Below are 16,245 nucleotides of genomic sequence, written 5' to 3' on the forward strand. Positions count from 1 at the left end.
ACACAAGCTCCCAAAGCAGGGCTGAACCTTGCTGGACAAAAGTAACGTGAGCTGCTGAGACACAAAGAATGGAGCAAATGTTCACTTTCACCAGTTTTCCTCCTCACCACTCCCAAAACCTGGACCACAAAATCTCCCTTTCCTTGTAAAAGCAGGGATCTAAATTAGGAAAAACGTCTCACTGCCCTTCTACTATGGCTCTACTTCCCAACCTCCTCGCTTCCTCTTCTCACCTGGAAGCAGAGGTCTGGGCACTACCAAAGGCAGAGAGAACGGTGCCACTGAGGGAGCTCTGAATCGCTGCCTCCCAACAAATTCCCCCAGCCCCTCCTGGGACTGCTGGGCTGCAGCTGCTCCTGCTGCGCACGGCCCAGCGCGATGCTGCTGACCCGCGGGAGCAGGCACAGCACTTTGTTCCTAGTAATCTGAGGTCAGCAAAGAGAGAAATGGGTCAGGTCTATAAAGCTCACTGTGGCCAACTGGGCTGTTACCGCTTGAGGCCAGCGATGTGCCCATGGAGCTAATCCATGGGCTACAAGCAGGGACTTTTACACGCTGGAAGGATGAAAACTGAGCAATAAAGAAGCCAGCAGCAGTCAGGAGAAAAAGGGAGCAAGAGGCCTGTTATGGGCCCACAGATGAAGACACAGATTCAGAGGAGATAGCTGGCCAAGAAATCTGAGAAATAAAGGCATACAGGCGGCTCCTGGGAGTGTGGGACCAACTGAAAGAAGGTAAAATCTCTGACATCAGGGATATGGGTGCTTTGCCTAAAGATGTGAAGTCCCAGTTCAGGAAAGATGAGAACCTACATCCCACAGGCACCAAGGCAGCAGCTGGGCCAGCTGCCTAGACCCTAGCACCCAGTATCAGAAGGAAGGGGGATCTCCCAAGGAAAGAGGGTTGACTTTCCCCGACCACCGACAGTGTTCAATCTGAAGAGTGAAAGAACACAGGAAAATGCCCCAATAGCATCTGGTTACTCTGTCACAGAAGTTCCTTAAGGTACAAGTGTCAAAGTCTGCAGGTGAGATGCGGCTCCTGTCATGTAACACTTGTTTGCACAGCATTTTTGGTACCACAGAGGTCCAAGTACTCACTCATAACTTACCTTTTGAAAATTAGAAGTTCAGCAAATATTGTTGTTTCATTTTTCCAGTCAAGAAACAATGCAATTACCAGGCAAGTCACACTGAACAGCCGCTTCATCAGCTCAAGTATATTGTAAAAGGCAATTACACATGCAAAAATTTCATACAAGCTCTTCAAAAGATAGCATCCAGCACATAAATTCCACGCTTTTCTGACTTTTATTTTTTAAATAGTCATGCTCTCCAACAAACTTACCAATGGTACAGATATATTAGAAATATACAATTTACCTGACAAAAAAACCCTCGACTGATTAAAATGGAGTGATAGACTCAGCTGAAGAGTGATGGCTTTGAATTCTGTCAAGAAGTTTTTCTGCCACGGGTTTGAACTCTCTTTCCCAATAAACTCTTTGGCAGTCCTTTATATCTCTGTCAAGGCTGCACTCCAACTCTACCTCTTCATCTGTAATCAAGGAAAACAGCATCATCAGTTCCAAATAAAAATACACTCAACTATGTATTTTGTGACACATACAGCTTACCATCTCTGTATGCTGATGGCTTAAAAACAACAGCACTTGAAAGAAGTCAAACATCACTGTCTGAGGATCTTAGATTTAATTGAAAATAAAGGATGGTAAGGTCAGTAGAACAGTGAAAATGGTACTGCAGGTTCTTTTATTCTCATACCTCACAGATGTCTCCCAGACAAAAACTGTCTCTGAGATTGATCATTTACTGTGACTGTCAGACTGGAAAGTACCCAGGGTTTAGCACTGCCCACAGCAGTTTTGCTGAGGTAAGCAATGCATTCACCGAACTACAATGTGCTTTTCCTGTCCCAAATTGCTCTGCTAATCTGGAGACTCTTTCAAACTCCACCTACTCTCTCACTGAAGGAACTTGAAGCACACTAGTTGTATTTACTGATGCCCTCCCTTCCTCACAAATTTCAAAAATAAAACAACAGGACAGTCTTTATTGAAGACAATGTTAGGAATAAAAGGAAGTCATCTGTCATTTTTCCTCCTGCATTTTGCTTGGCACTGGATGTGGCAAAAAACAAATTAATGGAGAAAACAGAAATCAGTCTGCAACCAGAACCATTCTCCTGAATCAGGAATCTACAAACACAACTGATAATGCTGAACAAATGATTTCACACAGTTTAACAGAAGGATATTTGACAGCCTTTAGGCCTAAAATGAAAGTAGAATCCTGCTCCAAATGGGCAATATTTAACCCTTGGCCTACACTACAGGTTCACAATGTGTTAATAACTCTGTAAGGGAGCTTATTGCACAGTCACAGCAGGTAAAGGTAATCTTGGGGCTGAGGAGAAACTTCAGTTACTCACATTTTGAGTCAAACTTTGTGTAGAAAAGAGATGCTCCAACAGCACTTACTCTGATCCAAATGATACCAGATGGCCTGAGCTGAGACAGGTATGAAGGAGGAAATGATATTCCTGTGTGTGGAGATGGGCTCCAGCTCACACACAGTTACCAGCAACTGCAAACAACTGCAATACATTTGCAAAGTATTTGGCTCCTGTGCCACTACACTGCAACTACCAGAATTAAAGAGAGACTGATTGTGAGAAAAATTCCAAAAGAGGTTCTTTGTAAGGAGATATGTAGAGTCTTTCTGTAATAAAAATAAAGAGGAAAAGAACACCCACTCTTTCAAGAAGGATGTCATATCTCTGCAGGAAGAAAACTTGTAATCAGAGATAAAATCTAGCCTGTGACATCAAATCTATATTTGATAGTGTCATAGGATAATTTAGGTTGGGAAAAAACCTCTGGAGCAGAGTCACCATGTATCAGTTTGCTCTAGACCATGTACTGTTGAACACTGAACACTTTCTAGGACAGCAGCCTCTTCCAGTGCTTAAGCCCTGCCACGATGGAAATCTCTTTTCCCAATGTTTAATTGGAATTTTGTCTTATTGCAACCTGTGCCCATTAGCTCTTGTCCTACCAATGGCACAGTAACCCAACATACCTAAAATCAATCTCAGCAGCAGAGAAGCCAGAGACCCTGAAGTGGAAAATAAGGGATTATGTGTTTGTTTTCAAGGAGAATTACGTTGCCTGCTCCTGGCTTTTTCTACCCAAATTAACTCTGTTCTAACACAGAGTGAGAGGCATTTCTCCCTTTTATTAGACAGCTGTGCTCCCCAGAAGTCAACTGAATATTTATGGAATCACTGAGGTCGAGAATTCCAGCCTACAAGAACAAGGGTCAGAAGCAGTTCAAAGCTCAAGTGTTGAACTGAATCAGTAAATTTCCCAAAGCAGAATGTGAGTAATGCTGTGGATCAGTAAGGATCAGTGTTCTGCATGCAAGCTGTGCATCCTCAGATAATTTAATTTTCCCACAACTGTCCTCAAAAACCAGCAATATTGGGTCCTGGCCAAAGAGCATATGTGCTGGCTGCAAGCCCAGGAACAAGACAAACACACTGGGCCTGCATACTGTGGGGGAAACTGGAGACTGGAGTGCAGACTCCTGCAGTCTGCAAGGGCTGCCCATCCTTGAAACACCAGCAAGGCAGCCCTGGAAGCTCTGTCATGTCATGTAAAAGTTCAGATAGACTGAGATTCCAAAATAATGTCCTGGGATTGACAGTGGAGGTAAAAGTCAGCACAAGAAAAAAGTCTGGAGAGAGAGGGAGAAACTTTCTCTTCAGTGAAAGACCAAACAGAAGAATTTTCCCAAGACAGAAGCTAATTTCCACCACTGCTCATGAGGGCCTGGGCTAAGGCAAAGCTGCTGGCAGGAGCCTGGGAACAGCAGCCTCCAGAAGCTCTGAGCCAGCAGAGTGACAGGAAACTCAAGAGCAGCTGAAAGAAGGTGAATGACAAGTGCCATTGGAGAGCAGGGCCACTGCATCCCAGGCTGCTGGGATCAGTCAGGGGAAAAGCAAAACAAATAATGCCCTTTGTCCAGCCTTTCTCTTGGGCACATCTTTTTAGGCCATTCCCAGTCCCTTTTGCTTCCTTGTATCTTTTGTGATCCTGGGCCAGATTGGGGAGGGAAAAATAAAGGGGAGGAGGCCAAGCGCAGCAGGTGAAGCGAGGTGTCTGCTGTGCCATGCTCCACTTTTTCCGCTTCCTGAGGGTGTGCTGACGCTCAATTACAGTTCACTGGCTGTCAGCAGCTGCCTCCTGCTTCCTGAATGATAGAATCAGAGCAATGACGGTTCAAGGCTGTTACTGGACACAATGGGAGGAGGAAGATGTAGGACAATATTAACCAGCTGCTGTTACGAAGATTTGTTGGCTCTCTGCACACAGAGGAACCAGATCCAATGAATAAGATGCTTTTTCTACAGCTCCTCTTCTGACTGCAGTGTGAAGAATGACTGGCCTTCTGATTTAATTCTAACCTATTCCTAATTAATTACCATTATAGCTGCATTACAATCTCAACTGTAACTGCAATTGCAATTGTACAGGAACTTCCAGCTCATGAAAGTTATACTATTCAATGAGAGTTACAACTGCTATCCAGCCTTGGACCCTGCAGTCAAATCAACGACTTCAATAAGCAGTGTTAAATGCAGAGGGAAAAAATAAGCACATGCTTTCTAAAACAAAGATATATACCCCTCAGTGTGTGCCAGAAAATTCAAACATGATTGTGACTGTAAAGTTTGCAGGTCTCCTGCAGAATGTTAAAAAGTGCAGTAATAACCTTGAAACACTGCTATTTTCAGATAAATAAATGGAATTACTGCACACATTAAGATAAAGTCCATCATAGCAAGGAATGTAATACAAGGAACTATTACATCAGTGATTATCAGTAATTCTGCTGTAACTGGAAAAAAAATCCTCACAAATCCACCCACTTTTCTGATTGTCTACAACAAAAGAGACCACAAGAGTTCATATTCTGTCTGGGTCTGACAGTAAGTATACATCTTTACTCAATTTGCAATTAAAACTATGTCAAACATAGTTAATTTCCTTCAATTTAATTTCTATTTTAAAGAAATATTTTTTTTTTAAGATAATTGCTAGTGACCTACCCAAAACAAAATCATAAGCAAAGCAGTGCTCAAAAACTAAAGGAGGAGAATTACATATACTGACTACAGGACTATTACACAGCCATTAAACTCCGTAAAACTTGAAGCAAAAGTAAATGCCCAGATGAAAAGATCCCACTGGATAAGGCAAATCAAGGTCCTTACATTCACCTTTCAGCCTTTGTGGAGCAATGAGCACACCCTTCTTGGCTTTAGGGAGCAGATGAGAAATAGTCAGGATGTTGTCCTTGCCCACAAGGAGACCATGGAGAGAAAGAAAGGTGGCCAGAGAGCAAAGTCAGCCTGCTGCACCCCAGAAATGCCAGGATCCCCAGGGGCCCAGTGTGTGCTGCACAGGGACCACTGTGCTGCAGAACAGACTTCCCAGCCAAACTAATCCTGCTTTCATTTTGCTCCTTCCATTTCTTTCACTGAGGAAATGAAACCAAGACTACAAGTCTCACCTAGAAGTGCTGTGAGCAGCACCAGCAGCGTGTTGGTGTCTCCTCTGAAGCAGGAGGCTGTGCTCCTCATGCTCTCACTGTAGTTCCACAGGGTTTTGCATATCAAACATGAGAGCTGCCAGTCTGCTGGCCCAAAGTCTTGTAAGCAGTCAACCAACCTGTCAGTACCAAACAAAACAGTGGTTTGTTCCATGGAATTTTCTCCTGAGCTCTTCAAAATCTGGCAGTCTAGAAATGTAAGCAAGTTCCATGGAAGTTTGCAGGAAAATCCTGCATTAATAAAGTTCAGATGCTATTTTCTTCCTCAGTAACTTCCCCCTTTTCATTTAGTGTAGTTCCCCAAGGATGTGGACATGCCTTTTGTCTACACATATGTGTGTGCCTACCTGCAGCTGCCCATTCTCTGTAAATTTCTAACCCAACTGACCAAATTCACTCACATACTTTGCAAATGTAAGCATTTCAAAGATACTAAAATTCCATCAAATTTCATTACAATCTGTGACTGTCCCAAATCTGTGGCTACTACCAAAGCAGAGATTGCAATCCAAGCCAAACTTTATCAGGCACCAATGATTCATCTGGAAAAGGTGGCAGGAATGCAGAAAAAGCTTCAGTCAGAATATCCATCTTACTACACATCAGATCATCTCACCAAAACAAAAACAAATCCAAAGGAATTTGCTACTTCCATGATCAAAGAATTACCTTTCACATTCAGCAAAGTCTCACAGTTTTGCAGATCTCACCCATTCTTGCACTTCCTCAGCCTGTACTCCTAAGGGACTCCTCTCAGAAATACCTGTTTTATTAAGGACCATTAGGTTCCAGACCTTTCTCCCCAACTCCCTTCCTTGCAGACACCAGATTCAGGCTGGATCCTAAACAGGACTCTGAAACGAAGCTGTAACTTTTCTGTCTGCACCAGCTTACAGACAATAGCTATCCAGAGCTCCCATTTCCAAACTGCAGAGTTCCCAGGTCTTGAGCCTGCAGAAGTAAACCTCTTCCACCTGCTGACCCTGGTGACCTCTCCAGTAGTAATCCTTCACTGCTGTGCTCTTCTTAGAACCTTAGGACCTTCCTCCTTCCCTCACTTCTCCACTTCACAGAGAGATTTATAATCTGTTGATTTGTAAAGGATAACTACTATATTCAGGTATGGCTGAAAAAAAGGGTCATTGAAGACCACCCAAAAAGAGGTTTGCTTTTTTCCTCCTCTCTGCAGGCAGTCATTGTGGAACAACAGGAGGCATCTAATGAAAAGCCAAAAGAACTTGCCCTAATTTTTTTTTTAAAATTTAACCCTCTGATGAGGCTAATTCCCTATTTTTTTTGGGCCACTATGTATGGGTACAATAACCTCAGTTCCAAAAATCCATAGAGCTGGTCTGGCACAGTCAGGATGATCTCCTTAATAATCACTTCCAAATTCTCTAGATTCATTCCATGGGGTTACTGCTTTTTGTTCTTTCCCTCACAAATTTTCAGACGCAGTATAGAAAATTCTGAATTTACATCATTCTATAGGCTACAAAATATCCTATATAATAGAAATTTCTCACATTTATTATTCAATTTTCCACCAACTTATTTTTATTCTTCTTTTCCAGCTTTATATTGTAAGTTAACTAGAACATGGGAAGGAAGGACAAGAAGACTATGCATTATTTACAGTGTATAAAAAAGTAATTATATGATGTATGAACAGGAAAGTTATTTCAAAGTGAAGCATATTGTTTCATAACTGTGGGCTGTATCAACTGCTTTACAAGCAAAGGAACATGATCTTTCATGTTGCTCCAATTAAGCTGGATCTGCTATTATCTGAACATCAAAGCCACAAGTGTTGCATCCACAGTGGTTTTTCAAGGTCTAATATCCCTTATAATGTTATAGTGCCTCGAACTTGAACTCCCAGAGAGAGGAGACTCTGGAGCTGTTCTCTGCTGAGCATGGCTACATCAGCTGTTTTTCCCTACGGAACCAAGTGGTTACAAAAATTCCAAGGGACCATGTGGGATATCAGTTCCTAAAGTACCTTCACACTTGCACCAGACACACAGTGACTGTGCTGTTCACTGTAGCCCACCTAGGATCCAGTTAAGCCAAGCACAAGCAGCTGCTGCAAAGCCAAGCCTTAGTTGCTTTCTTCTATGGTATCCTCTGCTGTGTCCATCACAGAGGATCTTTGGGAGACTTTTCTGTGGAGTTTGGCTCCTATGAAAGGCTTGTTCTCCAAGAACTTTAGATACCAAGTATTTACTATGCTGTATTACAAGCTACTGGGCCCAGTAAAAAAGAATCCAATTGAAACTTTTTGGCCAAACTACTGGAAATTGCCTTTACTCAAGCACAATCAGGAACTTACTTTCCAATTCCTCCTTCTTCCATCAGAAAAGCTCGTTTGTTCTCATCTACGGTGAGATTGAGCAGAACTCCACAGGCAGGAAAGCAGACCTCTCGGTTCTTGGAATCCAGCAAAGCAATCATGAACTTGTATACTGGATTGTAAAGAAGGAAATAGTATTACTGGGAAGATGGATTTACCATACAAGTGCCATTACAACATACTTAATAGAAAGCAGTCAAATGACAGATACCCTATCCAAAAGTTCACCCTTGTAGTGTATTACTGACATTTGCAGAGGAGGCACATGACAGAGTAACATCATGCTGCACACCAGTTTCCTTCAAAACAACAAACCAGAAATTCAAGTAATAAAAATACACCAAAGTACATGAAAATCCTGTCAGAAGAGGCTACGTTGACCAAACTGAATTGCAGTTTACTTCTTGAAAGTATAACTCCCCCCTTACCATCTCACAGTCAGCAGAAACTGCATGAATTTGGCATCTGGCACTCATAGGGGGAAGTTCTTTCCCCTGTGAGGGCAGGGTTGCCCCAGACTGCTCCAAGTCCAGCTGGAAGTGCAGCAGCCTGGGGCTCCTGTGGGAGCCAGGCACAGACATGCAGCGTCCTGCAGCACCTGCTGGCACTGACTGCAGAGCTGTGGAGCCAACCCCAGCCAGGGAGCTGGGCTGGCCTCACTTGAGAGGAAGCTTCTCAGCAATTCCTGAGCTTGGCATACCAACACCACAGTCTCTCCCAGCTGGAAAATTTAGTTCTTCGACTGAGACTGTTCACTAGGAACCAGCTACTAAGGGTCATGGTGATGTTCCACCCCTGGAATAAAGAGCTGCGTACTGCGGCATCATCACCTCACTTTTAGCATCAAGAGGCAGACCAGAAAAAGAAAAAATAAAAATTACAGTGAACTGGTGTCTACGCTGATGACACAGCTTCTGTGGAGTTGCCATTTTTCCCAAAGCTCTTTAGATACCCAAAGCAAAAGGACTTGAGAAGACTTGTATCCTACTTCACCCCTAGGCAAATAGGAGGTCTTTGCTGAGACAGTCAAATCTCAGATGCGTGTTACAAAGCGCTAACAAGCTGTTAAATATGGGAATCAAAAATCTGAGATTAGGAACCTAAATGAGATTTTAGTAGCATTTTCATTTTATATCATATCACTACTAACCTGTAGAATCTGAAAAGCTATTTGAGTAAAGGGAAATTTCAGATTTGAAACTGAAGGAAAAACAGTTTTTGTAGTATTTACTTTTGTGAAAGTACCATGGCATATTTTTCCTACTCCAATATTTCCATTTTAATGAAACTGAAATAAAATGATGTTTACAACGACTATTATTGCCTAATTTGCAAAACATCAGGGAAGACTGCTTCTACCCTTTAACTGAGACAGCTTATTAACAATGTTTTCTTCTTAGAACCACGGACAATTAAAATGCTAGAACTCCTACAAATGCAAAAGTAACTCACTCTTTTTCTGCATGATGAAGTCACGGATCTCATGATGCTGGGAAAGATTGCCAAAGACTCTGACAGCCTCCACAACTGCATCCATATTGTCACTCATTAACAGCTTTAAAAGCACTATTGGTTTGCAAAGAAATTGAATAAAAATAATTATTTGTAAATCACAAATACATGTTTGTTTGTTTTTTTAATCAGTGAATATCAGAATGCAAACAGCAACAGAGATACATGCAATAAATGGGAGCAGTTGTCTGTCTGTCTGGTGGCAGAGAAGGGGGTGAGCTGATGGTAGAACCAGAATGAAATTGTGTAGGGCTTTGAAGATAAAATAAAGAGCTCCAATACGGAGCTAAATGCAAAGGAACAAATGAGGAGTTATGGAGACAGTCTAAGCACAGTTGTAATAATGGGAGCCAGTTCTGCTATGCAGTTTTGAGTGGGCTCATGTGAAAATCCAGGAAGACATAATTTAAAAACTGTTGTAATATATAAGAGAATTGATTTAGATCCTGAACAGATGGTCTTATGGTGGGATGTCTCCTAAAACACGAATTATTTTCTGACATTAGCTCTGTTTTCTCTCACTGCTGCTATAACAAGCAAACACATTTTCTCTGAACAGCCACTTAATATTGTCCCAATCTGAAGCATTCACTTCCTTGCTGCTTTTCTCCTTAGTAGTTTCACATATGATCACTGTGTACTTCAGCAGTAGGAATGTGAGACCTTCAGCACTTCCTAGAAAGAGCTACCACCATGGAGGATTTTGGTGCATGGCAGAGGAGTGATGTTACAGAAGTTACATTTATCAGTCTTCTGTGAACACAGCAAAGCACTGAAATCAGTCCATCATACAGAAGATTCAAAGAGGTCAACCCTTAGCCCTTCAAACAACAGAAGAGAGAAAAAAAAAATAGAAGGGAGGTTGGCTTTGTTCTCCATACTTCAGCCTCTGGATGTTGCAGTACTGACACACCTTGAACTTGTCTTAAAGAGATATCTGAAGGGATTTTGTCCACCACTCATATCAAACAGCAGGTATTCTCAACACGTCTGCAGGAGCAGAAAGCCTGCTGGTCTCCCATCAAAAGGTTTCCTCTTTCCACAGCTCAGGAAGGTATGTGGGACTAGTTCCACATGTCAACAAATAGGACAGGAGAGAAGTAATTTGTTTCCAACCAGAAACAAGAGGCAGCTGGCTTATAGGTGATAAAATGAGTCGTGACAGAGCAGCAGAGCTGTTACCTACAGAGAATATGATGTCTACCAGTCCAGGCACTGGGCTTACAGCCAGGATATTTTTTCTATTCCTCATTCCACCTGTTGTGCAAACTTCAGGTTCCGTCTCTCCCCAGTGTCTTGTCTATTTAGATGGAGAGATGTGCAAGACACAGCCTCTCTACCTTTTGTACAACATAAATACAAGAGTCCCAGAAGTCAGCGCAGATCCTACACATAACTGATTATTGTCCATAATGTCAGAGGGGAGAGAATCACTCATACAATATTGCCAATGGATTTAGAAGCCAGAAACAGGCAGACATCAGATTTTACAGATATAGAAAGAAAGAAGAAGAAAAAAATCCCTCTTGCCATACTGTGATTAGAAGGAAAAAGCAACATGATTATTTTAGCTCAGGTATATGGATTTTGAACAAATCTAGCAAAAATTGCTGAGCAGAAAACAATTCAGCAAATTCCTTTGCAGAGGAAAAGAAGGGGTTTTGTGAAGATCTGAACTATTTTCATATAAGTCATAGTGTTATTTTCAAAAAAAAAAGGAAAATCATTATTGAAAGAATTTAGCTCTATGAACTTTATACTCCTGCAATGTCATACCACAAAATGTTATCAGTGTCTTTACTTTCTCTTGTGTCAAAATGTTTCTGCTTTTTAAAAGCTATTTAAAAAGTACTAGTTTAAAAGTCCTTACTTTCAGCAATGTGTAGCTTCTTGTCTTGAACTGCAGAATTCTTCACTTGGTAGTAGGACAAATTGTTGATTGCTGTTGCAGCATTGATGACCAGCTCTTCACAGGCTTCGACTGACTTGTATTCTGAGAGTAAAAAATCCCAAAACATATGCATATGTAAATAAACACACACACACACGTGTCTAATTTTGCAGTGCATTAGATCCCAGAAGCAAACTGAGTAATAGTTTACACAGCCACTATTACAGTCAAACCTTCTGTTGTTCAGTAACATGGCAGAAGCTAACAGGAACACCTGATCCAAAAATGGCAATACAAAACCACTCTTTCCCATTAATTTACAGAAATCATTGTGACTCAGGCAACATAGTTTAAAATTTAGTTGGTTGAGACATTTCACAAATCCTGTTAGCTGTTTTAAGATGGCACTGAGGAGAATCCTCATGCAGAAACAGGGCTGGGTGACAGACACGGAGGAATGCCAAGGGCTATTACACTGAACTGTCAGGTATCTAGGAAAAAAAATTGAAAAAACCTCTTCAACAATATTTGGAAGATTTTTCTCTTATATTTCCTGACAGAATGTTAACCCATGTAAAAGTCTGAAAGATTTACTTGTTTGAGGTCTCTGGCCTCAGAAGCCAAGAGTGAAGGAAATAAAAGAGGGGTAAGTTCATAGGGAGACAGAACATTTTGTAGTAAACTGACTGACAGAGTGCTCAAGAAGAGGAGAGGGCGACAGACAGAGGCTTTGCAGGTCAAAAGCACTAACACAATCATTAAGACATTAAGACAGTTTCATTGAGACAGAACCAAGTTGTGAGTCTGACTTGTCTCATCCCTGATGACTGGTAAGACAGTGTACAAATCAGGCTGATTATCTTCACGTAATATTTAATGTTCTCGTTACACAGTAAAATATACTGAGCTGTTTAAGATCTATCTTGTCACAGCTAAACTCTGCTATGGGGAGAACAGACCAGCCCTGGTCTGTAATTAGATTTACAAGGGGATCAGTAAGTGGTAAAGGAACTGCAGTCCTAATCCTCCATTTGGAGGAAGACACTCTCTTCCATCTGAAAGAGATAAAAGGTTGGAAGACTGAAAAAGAAGAAAAAAGAGAAAATTTTTAGAAGAGGCTGAAATTTATGGGTGGAGAGAACAGAAACAATACTTAATCCAAAACAGTCACAAAAAATGCAAACCTTAAAAAAAACCCAACTACCAACAAACATACCTATATAGCACCTGATAAGAACAAACGTTCCTTATATATTAACTCTCAGTGAGATGTGTTTAAAATAAAATTTGTTTTCTTATCTTTAATGATCCTATCTGCAAATCTGATCACCGAATTTAAGACTTTTACAACATCTTTCCCCAGATACTGAAAAGTCAGTACCAAAGCAGCAATGCTTCCACTGTTTCAAGCAGGCCTTCTACATAGAACAATTTATGAGTATCAGCCAATTGACTTGGGTTTTTTTTTGCAATGGGAAGTCCTAAACTCTCCTTACAGGCTGAGCAAAGATAACAAACACAACATAAATTTTATTACCCAGTACTCCAACAAGTAATCCTACAACAGGATGGGCAGCTGCCAGAGCTGCGCCTACTTTAGGGTGAATGGAGAGGTTGGCCAGCACTCTTATCAGTTTTATCAGAACATCTTCTGCTTCTGAAGGATGCTTTAGGTGTTTTTTTCCTTTTCTATCACGGTGCCCTGTTGGTGCATTCAAATCAAGATCATAGTAGGTTTGGAATACTGATGTCAAGATGTTAACACTTTCTTTTTCTTTAAAAAATTGCTCCCGAGATTGGTCATTCTTTGCTGTTAAATTGCCAAGAATGAAGATGACACGGATAACCAAATCCTGTAACAAAATAAACAAACCGTATTACATGGAAAACATCAGAAGGTGGCAGCTGCTTAAAAAGACAATAATACTTCATTTGCTTTCCAATTCAGATAACAGCACATGCAGAACAACTGAAGGAATGCCAAACACAGCAACTAGAAGTAATTTTTTATGCTACTGATTTTCATAACCTGCTTTACAGAAGAAATCAAAAACATCTGACAGAGCTAGTATAGCACTGGAGTAATTACTAATGGGATATACTTAGTATAGGTCATCTATTTTTACAAAGCCCACAGTAATCTTAAAACGTCTTAAAACCACACTTTATATAACTAGAATAATCATATGGGCCAGAATTTTACTAATCTTTCAAGTAAGCAAGTGTCAGCTGTGATGGGCAGAGACCACAACCTTTCCTTTTCTAACTACTGAAGAGGTTAAACTCATTCCCCTTGATTTGTTACTGTTAAATCCAAATTAGGTTTTATTCATTTTGTTGTTCATTCTAATTGCTTACAGATAGATGAATTATTTGTTCCAGATTTTTGCCAGAAATATAATCTAAATTGACAGGTCTGTCACTCCCCAGTTCCTCCTCTTTCTTCTTTTAAAAACCAGCATCCTAAAACCTTGCAATTCTTCACAACTTTTCAAGAATCCCAGAGACTGGGATCCCCTCTTTGTCCTTTTGTAAACACCAAAAGGTAAATTTCATCAGCTGGTTTGATGACATGTAGTATGCTTCAGCTTGTTTTTTAGTGATAAAAGAATCCAGACTGAAGTAGAGATTATTAATTTGGTCATACATAACACTTTCAGAAAAAGAAGCAAAAAAAAGTAAAAAGGCCTTTCACACTTCACTATTCACAGTGGTATCTGTCAGTAATGCTCACCTTCTTCTGAACACCAGAGAAATTATTTTCTTGTTGTCTTCTCACTGTACTATAAAAAGTTTTGCTTCTTTTTATGTCCCTTTGTAGTTGCACCTCATATTGTGCCCTGTTGGGTTGGGTTTTTTTTCTGATTTTATATGTTCTTCCTACCCTTTTATTTTTATCATTGCTGAATGAGACCTACTTTCTATTTTTATAAGGTATCTTGAGATCTCATGATTTAACCAAGTTGCTCTCCTAAAGCACTTTCTAGCCTGACCTTCATTTTGTACATACTGAGATACAACCTTTTAGTGGCAAGACTAGTGGATCCTAAATGAATGGCATTCAACAACATCCCCATCTTTTTCTTATCCACCAGAATGTAACAAGAAAAAAAGTAATTCTCAAATTCTAAAGTAACTCAAGTTTAAACTACTTAAAACACTTCCTTCTGTCACTTGCATCAAAACCTACTCATTTTTAAAATAAGTCTGTAGCTTTAGGCTTAATTGTGCAGGTAAAGTAACAGCATTTCTTCAAGTACATGAAAACCATCTACCTTTAGCTGCCAACCTCCTGTACTTGCACTAACTTAAAATTTTGCTAAGCAGTTCATATGCTGTTTTTCTTCAAATATCATAATTATATTTACACATATTCTAAGCCTCCCTGGTATTAGTAATATAAGTTAACCAGGCACAGTCTAATTTGTTGAAGTATACAAGCTCATACTGAAGGAAAAAAGATTTTCAGGCAGCAACTCCTTCTCTGATACATGCCTTCATCAGTACATTTCAGGTCTTAAGCCTCTGCCACAAGACACTGGCAATAACACCCTCTCAGGAAGATGAGTGCTGTGCCTGAACATAAGAAGCAGCAGTCTCCTAAGCGAGGAAATGGTTTCCACATCCATGTATTTAATAATATCACTCTGTAGGACCCACTTCTTTTTTTTTTTTTTTAACTAGGTATCATATTTTTGTCAGGATCTAAATGTCATCATGACAATTTTTTATGAATATTCTTAATGACTAACCACTAAGAGCTTTCACCTTTGCTGGCACAACACCCAACTCACAAAGGCTGTAAAAATTTGAAACAAACAACTGATGAATCAGAAGAGAGAACTGAAAAAAGCAGGCAATCTAGTTTGACTCGTTTATATTGACTTTCTAATTTTGGTCAAAATGATATCAGCCCAGCAACAGCTCTACCCAATCAGGAACGAGACAAACAGGTATCGCAGAGCAATCAACTGATATTTTGAGAAGTGTGATCTCAGCTGTGCTTTCCACCTACAGCCCAGCAAAACAAACTTATAAAATACTTCTTTTTTAGCTAAGCACATCCGGCTTTAATAGAATAGTATCCAAGTTTCATTATCTTCAAGTGAAAATTTAACTAGCAAAGTCAAAGAGGAAAGCTGTACAACTTCTCCTGAGCAGTACAATGCTCAAGGGTTTGTGTTATTTTTGGCTGTATTTCTTTAAATGCTCATTGGTAAGGACTGAAAGAGTAATAAACACCAACTTAGAATGGCTGTGTAAAAAAATACCTGTAAAGCTACCTGATATTTTGAAACTGCTTGTGAGACTAAACCTGTGCAAGGCCCATGGGCCTTTCCCTACATAGCACCTTCCTGTACACAGCAAAAAAATCAGTATTAGAAATGAGATTATTGGGCATTTCCACACGTGTGGAATACTAACTGCATATGGAATTTCAGACATTCTTTCACACAGAAAAATTACATTTATCAGATCAATTTATATAATATGGAAGTTTAAACATGTATTGCATTCAAGACAAACTGGATTAAAGATAGGAATTACACTCAGTTATTTCATCTTTTCATAGTGAGGCATTCATGTGAGATGTGATGAACACAGAGTGTACTCAAACCTGAGTGGAAGGCTATATATGAGAGTACAAAGCTTCACTTAAATAAATTTGAACAAACAAATCAAGAAAAGCTTGAGATCTTTCTGTCTGCTTCCTGTCTGTGAAGAAACTGTGACATTTGGGGTTTGGAGGTGGTAATGCCATCACATACTCCATCAGCATTTAACTCTTACTCTTCTGAAATATAAACATTTGATCATCACTGATACAAAAGATTTCTTTGCTTATCTACTTC

The 16,245-nt window shown here is 40.2% G+C and overlaps 1 protein-coding gene across 9 annotated transcripts in view; it reads right to left on the reverse strand.

Annotated features, from left to right (window-relative positions):
• Positions 1 to 1,199: 1,199 nt before the first annotated feature.
• Positions 1,200 to 16,245, reverse strand: part of ARMC2 (armadillo repeat containing 2) — a 93,878-nt gene continuing 78,832 nt past the window's right edge. For 6 of the 9 annotated variants that reach the window (XM_015620509.3, XM_015620506.3, XM_015620513.3 and 3 more), the window contains 6 exons: positions 12,930 to 13,245; positions 11,372 to 11,494; positions 9,442 to 9,555; positions 7,969 to 8,101; positions 5,598 to 5,755; positions 1,200 to 1,557 (listed from right to left, as the gene is read on the reverse strand). In XM_015620509.3, the coding sequence (XP_015475995.1) occupies positions 1,406 to 1,557; positions 5,598 to 5,755; positions 7,969 to 8,101; positions 9,442 to 9,555; positions 11,372 to 11,494; positions 12,930 to 13,245 (996 nt within the window). In that variant the 3' untranslated portion in view covers positions 1,200 to 1,405. Of the gene's footprint in view, positions 1,558 to 5,597; positions 5,756 to 7,968; positions 8,102 to 9,441; positions 9,556 to 11,371; positions 12,473 to 12,929; positions 13,246 to 16,245 lie in introns of those variants that run through there. The other 3 variants (XM_015620514.3, XR_002001483.1, XR_002001484.1) reach the window with 3 other exon arrangements.

Source organism: Parus major, chromosome 3 (genome assembly GCF_001522545.3).
Source record: "Parus major isolate Abel chromosome 3, Parus_major1.1, whole genome shotgun sequence".
Lineage (NCBI taxonomy): Eukaryota > Metazoa > Chordata > Aves > Passeriformes > Paridae > Parus > Parus major.